General features: G+C 35.9%; 1 protein-coding gene across 3 annotated transcripts in view; it reads left to right on the plus strand.

Annotated features, from left to right (window-relative positions):
• Positions 1-10,034, plus strand: part of creb5b (cAMP responsive element binding protein 5b) — a 415,327-nt gene extending 405,293 nt beyond the window's left edge. For 2 of the 3 annotated variants that reach the window (XM_048522115.2, XM_059654247.1), the window contains exon 12: positions 1,521-10,034. In XM_048522115.2, coding sequence (XP_048378072.1) covers positions 1,521-1,684 — 164 coding nt within the window. In that variant the 3' untranslated portion in view covers positions 1,685-10,034. The remainder of the gene's footprint in view (positions 1-1,520) is intronic. The other variant, XM_048522126.2, reaches the window with a different exon arrangement.
• The last annotated feature ends 430 nt before the right edge of the window (positions 10,035-10,464 follow it).

Here is a 10,464-nt window from a genome sequence, read left to right on the forward strand (position 1 = left end):
CAATGTCTGGAAGCAAGTGGTCTAAACAGAATTCTTGAAATCAGTCCCTCATACTTTAGAACCTGCCACTTCACCACTGGTGGACTTTATCAATTTTAAATAGTGTTACAAACACTGTAAACCCAGTGATAGCCAATGAAGATCAGTCAGCAGCCAACCTGAAGGTAGATCATTTCAGGTAGAGCTGATGAGGATCCTTCCTGATGCAGAATGCATATTTAGCTGTCTGTAAAATAAGAAAGGGCACAACTGGAGTGTTAAGCTCCACAACTCAGCTGGCTCATTTCTTCCATGCTTATGCAGGACACAAAATGCTTTCTGGTGTTGCTCGGAGAAGGATAGACTGAGGAGAGGCCGATCTAGGCCCAACACGTCAGTCTTCCTGCTCCTCTGATGCTGCTTGGCCTGCTGTGTACATCCAGCTCTACTCCTTGTTAAATTAGAGGCCAATAACTGACCGTTTCAGGGCATCAAGCAGCTACTGTTGCAAATAACCAAGTGATGCACAGAGGTACTCCAAGTGCTGATCATGACAAGGAAACCCTGGTGATGTCACTTTCAGGATCCTATGGGGGGAGGTTTCTGTGCAAAGGTACTTGATGCCAGATCAAACGATCTTGCCGTGGGAAATGGAAATGCCCATGAAAGTACCACCTTCCTCTCTGCCAATTATCTTTCACAACTCCCTCATTTGTATCCTCTGCCCTGTGATGGCTTTTCCAGCAGCTCCCACCTTCAGCTGGATCCTTTCCCAATCTGAACCTCAGGTAAAGCTTAGTACCGGAAGCAGACACCTACTCTGCTGACTACACAAGGCTTGCTGGCTGTACATTGATTGGTGCTGTCACCAAGCAGGACATTTGCCTCAGAGTCCTTGATTCTACAGAAAATCTACCATTGGCCTATTAAGTGCCTGAGTGGCAAATAATGCGTGAGATTTATCAAAAAGTTGCATTACAGGGATCACTCAGGCTATGCAGTCTGTGTCTAAGACCACTGTCACTTCTGCAAGATTCTCAACTTTATTTCTAAATGAAAATGGCACCCAGAGTGATAAAAATAAGGAAGCTATCCAAACAATGCACAATGAGTTGAGCCTTTGAGAAAAACATAATTGGTTAGAGTTTTTGGTTCAATCTTTTGGGTGACAAATCATTAGCAGAAATGTTAACCTACTTCCCTTTTTACCTTTTGATCAGCATGCTCTATATTTACAGGGTTTCATTTCAGCTTTCCAGTACGTATCTGGCATTTCTTCCTGATCTGTCAGTACACTTGAAGTAATGGCTGTTTTAAATTCACTACAAAATGTTACTTTCAGCTCAGTGAGGCATTTTGCAAAAGGAAAGTAATTTTAAAAGAATATACAGGTGGAATATAGTTTAGCACATTCTATTTTGCGCCATACACTTTTCAAGCTGACCAGTTTGAAACATGTTGTTTGAAAAAAGAAGTGTTTTGAAAATCCTTTCAAGCCATGTCTTGACCAACATTAATTCTCAGTGTTATTTTTTTCCCAGGTCCTGAGAACAGTCAGCCGGGAAGTCCCATCCCTGCTTGCTCTCAACAGCAAGTCATCCAGCACAATTCAATTAGCACTTCAACTGCCGTCAATGAGGTTGTAGGGAGCTCCACTCTCACCCAGCTTACCAATCAGAGAACAGACCTGAACCCCATCCTCTAAATACTGTCTTTCATCAGGAGAATGCTGGCAGAGAAAATAAAATCATTCACTCCATTCAGGACTTTTGGAACATCAACGTAACCTTGGAATTAGAGATAATTTTGAAAAAAAAAAGACAAATTGCTTTTCATTTTAATAGTTATCAAAATGCTCTTTTTTTTACTTTAGTTATGAAAAAGGGAAATATGCAATTAACGTGCTAATAGCTTGGGAATGCTTTGATGCTTTTCTCATAACTTGCTGGTACCAATTTGAAGATTCTGCTAAAAAAATTTTTGAACTTTTTGAATTTTATTACAATATATTTGTATATAGTCTTCATCTATTATCACCGGCAAGATTTAGCAATCTAACATGATTTGCAAATTAGCAACTACATTGAGGCACCAAACAGTATGGCCACCACTAAAAGGAAGCCTCCAAGGTATACTATGGACATATCCCATAATGCAGCCTCTATTTCTTAAAATTGTTTATTTGCACTGAAAATCAAACTTTATGAATTGAGATTAAAGATGAGTTAATATGATCAGCACAACATACTGAAATTTCCATTATTTCAATATTGAGCAACAAGCTATCATCTGAACTCCCTTCTCAATATGAGCCATTATGATGATTAAATTATAAGTTGTAATTTTCATGGTCTATGTCATAGCTTGGTCTATTTTTCAGACATTATTCCTCCATGTATATGAGTTCTTGTTTATCTAGCATCATCTTTTAAGATTCATAGTAAGAATGATCTAGTAAGCATCTCCACATGGTGTTTAGTTACATCTTTTTGACATTAGCCTCATAGATCAGACTTGCAGGCTACAACTATGGTGATTACACAATCACTAGTTTGTCTGAGCAATATCTGCTGCCTAAATCTTTCTGACGTGTATTTTGGTAAGAGAACAGAGAAAGGAAGTCCCAGTTATGCCATGAATCTACTTTTCTATCAAACTGAAAAACTATGTACAAAGCCAACTAGTTACAATTCTTCTTAAACCATCCCTATTTATTTGAAGCAACACGAAACAATTCAAAATAGTTATCATGTCTGAAAAAGTGTTAATGCTTTTTGAGACTAAAGCCTAGTAACTGAGAATTTTATAGTAGTTTGTACATGTTGATATTTAGTTATTACTCAAAGAACATAGTGAGAACAGAGGTATTTGAACAATTTGAATAGTTCAGTGAATTGATGATGAAATGCACCTTTAATTCAATCTTTATTTATTAATGAAAGCCGCAGCTCACTAATGTTAAATTCGCCTTGACTGCCTCAGTAATAATAAGCTCACGTGAAAGCTGGACCCACCTTCTATTGCCTAACCTAGAGCAACAATGTGAGTGATTTAAATCCCATTTTAGAAATTCTTTGGAAATGGACCAATTATGGCATAATTGAATGAACGGTAGTTGATTCCGCAGTCATGCACTCATGCCAAGGAACCACACTTGCAGGCAGTGCGGTTCACAAAATCGTGGGTCTACAGCCCAGACTGTGGAACCTCACTGACACTTAGTGTAAGTGTCAGTTCTTATTGGGAGGGGACAATCATGGCAATCATTTTTTAATCCAGAGCAGGCAGGCCCATGGGAGGGGTTTGTTGTATTGGCCAAAAATGTTTCCAACTCCACCAACGACATTTTGTATCCCATGCCTCATTTAAATTAAGTCATCCACTTTTTGCTGAGCTCAACAGGCACCTCATCTCCCACCAAAGCTGGCAGAGTGACAGAGGTACAGGAGGGAACAGAAGATGAAGTGGGACTGTTCCATTTTAAACTCCTCTGCTGCTCTATGACCATGAAACAGAGCAAGTTAAATTTCCCCATGCAATTCGTCCCATCCTCCCTCTGTAACACTTTGATGAGTGTACAGTGTCTCTGGAGGATGGACATCAGCCCTTTAGCCTTTTTCTGTCCTTTAGCCTTTTTCTATTGGCCTTCTTATTTTGTGGGAAAAAAAGCCATCTCCATACTTGGTGAAAATGATCACAATGCCAACTAGTGAAAGATCAAGTCTGGAAAGTTAAAATCTAGGCACCAATTTATATTTGTTACTTTTCAGCTATTTTACAGCAAATACTCAAGTATAAGTAGTGTGTTTTCGTAAGATTAGAGTAAAATGTCCATTTCTTGGCATTTGAATTAACATTGCAAACCAGGAGACTCATATGAGCCCACAATGCAAATATCCACCCATTCCCTACAGGGAAGAAAAGAACTTCACACATGCACTGAACTCGTAATTTAATACCCATCTGTCACATGGAATAAATTAGGCTAAACCCAATTGCAAACCTTTTGGGATTGGATTCCATTAAATTATCCTGATCCAAACATAACACAACCTCTTAAGGAAGGGGTGAGGTTTTGCTACAAATTTAGTTTTAAAATAATATATTACTGAGAAATTTTAGAGCTCTGAAACACTGGAAAGTAACTTACCCAAAACACTATGTGCTATAATCTTTCTCTCACGCCTATTCTTATTTTTAAAAAGCTAATGCTTTTAAAGAATTTTGCAGATGATCCCACTGGAAATTGATCCTTCCAATCCGAGATTAGATTCACCCTTAACAGTTTAAAATTACATTTCTTCTCTGTGAAGAAGAGGTATTTGAAAAGATCAGAGGCATTATCACACTGAAGTGAGTGATACACTGGACATTTGACAAAATAACCACCTATTTGAATAATTCACTATCCAAAGGAGAAAAGAAAATCATATTTTCATTTTTGAATTATTGACTTTGTTTTCAAACTTACTCAAGAATAACTTCTAAATGAAAGTACTGTGATTAGCAAGCAGGAAACACAGACAGGACAACATGCTAACGATTAACTGCTGGCAATTGGCAAGCAACATGACTAGAGGCAAATGGGGACATAAACACCATCTTTGAAATGCCATACATAAGTTACAGATCTTTCATAGTGGAGCAAAGCCCAAAATATTTAACCCCAGATTGTTTCCGACGTTGTTTTAAAAGGGTGAATCAAATGTCAAAAATGCTTATAATCAAGTCACATATCACTTGTGACCCTAGAGGTTGAGTTTGATCTTTAGCTTCACATGTCTATGTCTAAACCATTTAACACAAGGCTGCTTTGCACCCTAAGCAGATGACCATTTCAGTAAAATACTTTGGATGGGAAAAGGTAATCTGTCCTGTCAAGTCTTTTCCTCCCACAGACCATGAACAATCCACTTTGACAGGATTGTGTGCAGCTCCATTAAATGATCTAAAAAAATACAAATGAAACTTATGTCAGCTGCAGCTGTCTTAAAACTAAATAATGGCCAGAAATTGGCCTGGGCCTTATTTCAACTAACACATCCCTGAACTGTGAGGCCTGAAGATCAATAGGATTTAGTCATTGGGCCTCATCAGTGTTCTCATATAAACTGCTAATTCTGGTTGTGATTTCATTGACAGTTTTCCGAAAGAAAGGTATTAATACTTCATCGGCAGCAACCTTTAGATAATTTCCCAATGCCTACATCTTTCATTGCTAATTAGTTTCTTGTTGGGGTTTTTCAGCAGGTGCTAGATCCACTATGCAATTTTAAACTACTCAATCTCTGTTCTTTGGTATTTGTTCTCTTTGACTTTAAAAGTAGTCCCACAAATTTGTGATTGCATACCAATGTCTACCCAAATATATCTAGGCCCACAGGGAATGTAAGAAAGAGTGTTAGTGTGATGAAATTAATTTGGATTTTTGGTGCATGCATCATTGAAAATCAGCACAACTTTAATGGATAGATATCTATTAGGAGTTATAAGTTGTCTTCTGAAGTTGTATAAAAAAGTCTTTCCCTGTTTGCAGACAACCTCAGGCTAAGCTACTTTAGAAAACTATGCCCATCTCTATCCTGCATAACACAAAGCCATTAAGAATATTTTGCAGTTGATGTGATCTATGTCCCTCTTGAAAAATGACAGCCTCAAACGAATTCAAGGCTACAGAGTAGGCTATTACTAGAAGCTATTGTTGTTCCTGTGAAAGCAATGGCAAACACAACTATACAAAAGAAAAGGAACTAAGTATTTTATATTGAAAACATTTACCAGGTACTAGCCATCCCCTTTAATATAATCAACAAAGCCGATCAGTGGGTAAATGAATAGCCTATAATGTTACAATAATATAATCAACTAGAATTTCAGAAGACATCTTCAAAGTTAGAATCAACTAGTATTAAATTTAAAAGTGGTTTTAAATGTAACTTTTGCCATTGAATTAATTTTACTATCAGCAACATCTTGTCCTCATTAAATATCAAAGCTGCATTAATTGGATTTTACCCCAAGTATGATTGATTCTTTGCATCGCATTACCTTCATAAACGAATCATTATTCACGTGGCATATTGGACTATAACAAAGTTTGTTTACTTTCTTGTACAAAGACTGCCCGAAGGGATTGTGTCCAGTTTTCAAACAAAAATCTGTCAATTTAAACAGAATTCAAAGAGAAACAATTTCTTTATGTCTGCACAACTTTTTACTGAGTTATATTTTCCCCTGACTTTTTTTTGCCGTTACTTTTAATAATTAAGCATGTTTAACCATTTTTCTTGTTACGTTCTTCAGTCCAGATTATCTGTGATCCATCATTCTAAGTGCCACATGTGACAATTGTTCTTCTGAATTTGTAACTGATATTAATCTATTGGAAGAGAAGACATGCATTATTGATGTTTAATATTATTGGACAAAAAGGTTTGATAATAAGCTAAGACAATGAGCATACTGTGCTCAACTTAACATGAATTGTATTTGTGCACTTTTTTTGTTTTGTGTATAATAATGAATGATGGACCTGTAACTTAAATCTCACCCTTCAAGGATCTACAACTGATACACTGGGATTCAACCTACCTGTTTTTGGTTGCACTAATGTACCCAAACTGAATTGCACAGCATTCAGCAAACTGAGACCACCTCATTGCACATCTACATTACAGAACAATTGTTTACACTGCTTCACATCTAAATTCCTATTGTAATAACCATTTGCAGTGCATTATTGTAACTGCACAAATTAGCCCTGAACACATTCCTCTATTTGTAAAACATAGTTTATAGGGTCACAATTATAAAATAATTGTTTCCCTACAATCGTGGGTATAATTCGAAAATGAAGAGATGGAACAGGAATCAGAGGGAATTTGTGCATTTTTGTTGTAGACAAATGCTTTGTTTGAAGGCTACATTTCTGAAAGTGAGTACAACCACAGACCATGATAAACTCAAAAAGTATGGACAAAACTATATTGGATTCTAATGAAACAGAGACAGGATCAAGAACAAACTTTAATTCTTCCAATGCAAGAATTGCTTTAGTTCTGAACATGATTTCATAACAATTTAGTGCAGCAAGGAACAAATCAATTTCTTAGTTACTTCGTTTCAGTATAATTTAATTTTAAACCACAAAACCACGTTCTACTTTGTAGCACAGATGTTAGCTAATACAAAACATTTTCTGTAATATCATATTTCACCTATTTCAGAACAAAATCTGAAAATGTGGTGTGCATCAGATAATATTCAGTCATAATATTATCATCACATTGCAAATACAGATTGCTCCTTATCTGCAAGTGTGTTTGTGATATTCATAAAACGCCGATACCAATTGGGAGTCTTAGCATTTTCGATACTTTTTGATAAGCCATCAGTTTATGCAAAACAAAATATGGAGTATAAATTGTGAACTCTCATTCACTATTAGGGACCAAATAAAAATTAGTCAAGGTAGTCACAGTGTATGATGATATTCTTATCTGGTGCTATCTGAATGTGTACAGTAGTTAACATTCCACAGAAATTTGATTTAAGATTTTGAGCTTTAAGTTTTTTTTAAAACTGTGATTTGTTGAGAAAAATATCATTTGACCCTCTTGCTAACTTTCTCAAGCAAGATTATCCATTTTCTTTTAAAATAATTTTTAACTAACGTCTAACACCAGCCATAAAATGGATCAGTTTGGTCCAAGAGATGTTTTGCTCTAAGTGCAATGATAAAAATCCACATCCCATGTTTTGGAATTCATCAAGTTTTTGTATTCTTAAGTAAGAATTGTCTGATAGATTCCCACGTTGTAGAAAGCATTTAATTGAAAGCACTATGAGCACAATTATGTTAGATATAGACGTTTAGAAATAGAAAAGGTGTTTTCTTTTTGTGTTGAACAATCGTAATCAGCTTTCCATAATGTTTTCTTGGAATGGTTATTACTAGAAAGCTTGACGAAAACGTTTCAGTGTGGAGAAATGATATATTTTCTTTGCTTATGAAGATTAGAAGCATTATTAGAAGCATGCGGGCACTTTAGGGAACATAGAGGTTTCACGACACAAGCTCTGTTTTGGAGATACTTTCCTGAATCATACCTACAAGTTCCTCAATCCTGCCATGAAGGTAGTTAAACAATTGCCACCATTGTTTTTTTTTAAACATGCAGATATTTGGTTGTAAGTAGTAAGAGAACAGTGCAATTTTTAAATTTTCTTGTTAGTTTAAGTGGTGTTTCACTTTATCTAAAAGAACTGTGAGAGGTGGACCATCCCACTCTAGTAGCTCAGCTAATTGGAATCAATGATGTGTAATAGCATTGTGCTTTGAAAAAGAAATGCATTGAAACCTATTTTTTTTGAAGTCACATCACTGCACCTGAATACACTTTAAAAATCACAGAATTAAATTGGACCATGTGTTTGGAGTCAAAACTTGTGAAATAATAGCTTAATCTCTGAGCACATCAGCTAATCATGGAGACAGTATACCTTTTAACCCATCTGGGATACATTTCAAATCCATAACTGTGGATCCACATGCTATTGAAGTTGCTTCCACTTTTTCAGAATGTCCCATACTGTTGGTTCAACAATTCAGTTCAACTGCTTCAAACTATTCAAACAATATTGTGACAAAATACATTCTGTGTATGCCAGCAATTCGCATTCTGTCTCTTTAAGCTTTGGTACTCATTGGTATCACAGTGTGGACAACATTCATCTTGTTTCCTTCTGAAGATGTTTGTTAACCACTTTCCTTGGTACAAGGAATAAATATTTGGTACATACTTGTAAATACTTGTTTTACAGCACTTATTTTTTTTTGTTATTGTATTTTGAGCTTATGCTTCATGAGCATATTCATCATTGCAAGTAATGACAATTAAATCTGTTGAGCTAGATTAAAATTTTACATTTGAATATTGCTGAATAAAGAGACATGTTGCTGAAGCTGCTCATATTGCATGAATCAAGATAACTGAGTGAATGCCAAATTTCAAACAATCGCAACAAAATACACTACAGGAATAAAGGGTGCTAATTTGACAAGTGAGGTCTGATTGGCCATGCAGAGAGCAATGATAAACAATAGGCACTTCAGCGCCCAGATAATACAAATAAGGCTCAAGGCTTGAATATATTTCTCTTGTTTGCACTTATCAGCTACTATATATGAATTTATGTTGCTTCTAGAAAGCAAAAATGAGCCACAAATTAAATCAGTTGTTAATGTAGCTCTTAGTATGCTCAAAATTGTTCAGCCAGTGTATCTGAATTGCAAAATCACAGCTAACAGTTAATGTTTTATTTTGGGTTTTGGAAAAACGAGCTGGTGAACTACATTTTGAACTCTTGTCTATTATGAACAACCAAAGATGGCCATGCAAGTGTTTTTTTTTCCACCAATAGAATGCTGTCATTTTTCCTGAAAGATTTTTTGCCTACCTCACAATTGACCAACAGTATGTATGAATTTAAGTACCAGTGTAATACTAGGTACTTAGGTCATATGCTCCACTGATTGGCTGAGCAAATGAAACAGTGTGTTTCTCTGAATGCCCATGTTAAACAAAGTACTGAATATACATGAGTAATCTGTACTTGCAAACCCTAAAGCAAAATGTTTCTTGTTAGATGTGATTCCATGATTGGGCAGCACTTGCAGAATAATTCTAAATATTACTGTTAGAAGTGTACAAGATTAAAAGCTTCAGCAACCTGTCCGTCTTTTCAGCAATATTCAAGTTCTGTACTACCAAGTGACAATTTTACATTTCTTTTTCATCTGGTTAGTAAAGATGTGCATTTGTAAAAATGTTAAATATTACTGCAATATAATTAATAAAGCACTCCGGCAATGCGGATAGTACAATGAACAATTATTTCAGAATGTTTATTTGCACCTAATAGCTGTTGCAATTACTAGGACATCCATTATGTTCCTATTTAATCTTCAATTACACCTTCATTTCACACTCCCAAACCCCAAGCATTATAAAGCCCTTCCTTTTCTCTCTAGCTCAGAATCTCATCAAATCAATGGCTTCTTGTAGTTCATAGGACAATTCAATCACAGTAAAGTTAACTGATTTTTTGTTAGTATTCCATTATTAGGCTCAAACTGGAAGCCTTGCAGTGGACCTGTTTATATATCCTCCTGATTGTTGGTAATTTATAATTTTACATATTAAAACATCACAGACATTATCACCACAATTTTGGTAAATTAAGTGGTGGCTGAATATATAAACTATAAACATTGAAACACAGAAAATAGTTGCAAGAGTAAACATTTGGTCCTTTGAGTTTGTACCACTATTCAATAAGATCATAGCTGATCATGCAATCTCAGCATCCCATTTCCGCTTTCTCTCCATATCCCTTGATCCCTTTAGGTGCAAGGGCCATGTCAGTTCCCTCTTGAATATATCTAATGAACTGGCCGCTATAGCTTCCTGTGGGACAGAATTC

The sequence above is a fragment of the Stegostoma tigrinum genome, chromosome 2 (assembly GCF_030684315.1).
Source record: "Stegostoma tigrinum isolate sSteTig4 chromosome 2, sSteTig4.hap1, whole genome shotgun sequence".
NCBI classification, from domain to species: Eukaryota; Metazoa; Chordata; class Chondrichthyes; order Orectolobiformes; family Stegostomatidae; genus Stegostoma; species Stegostoma tigrinum.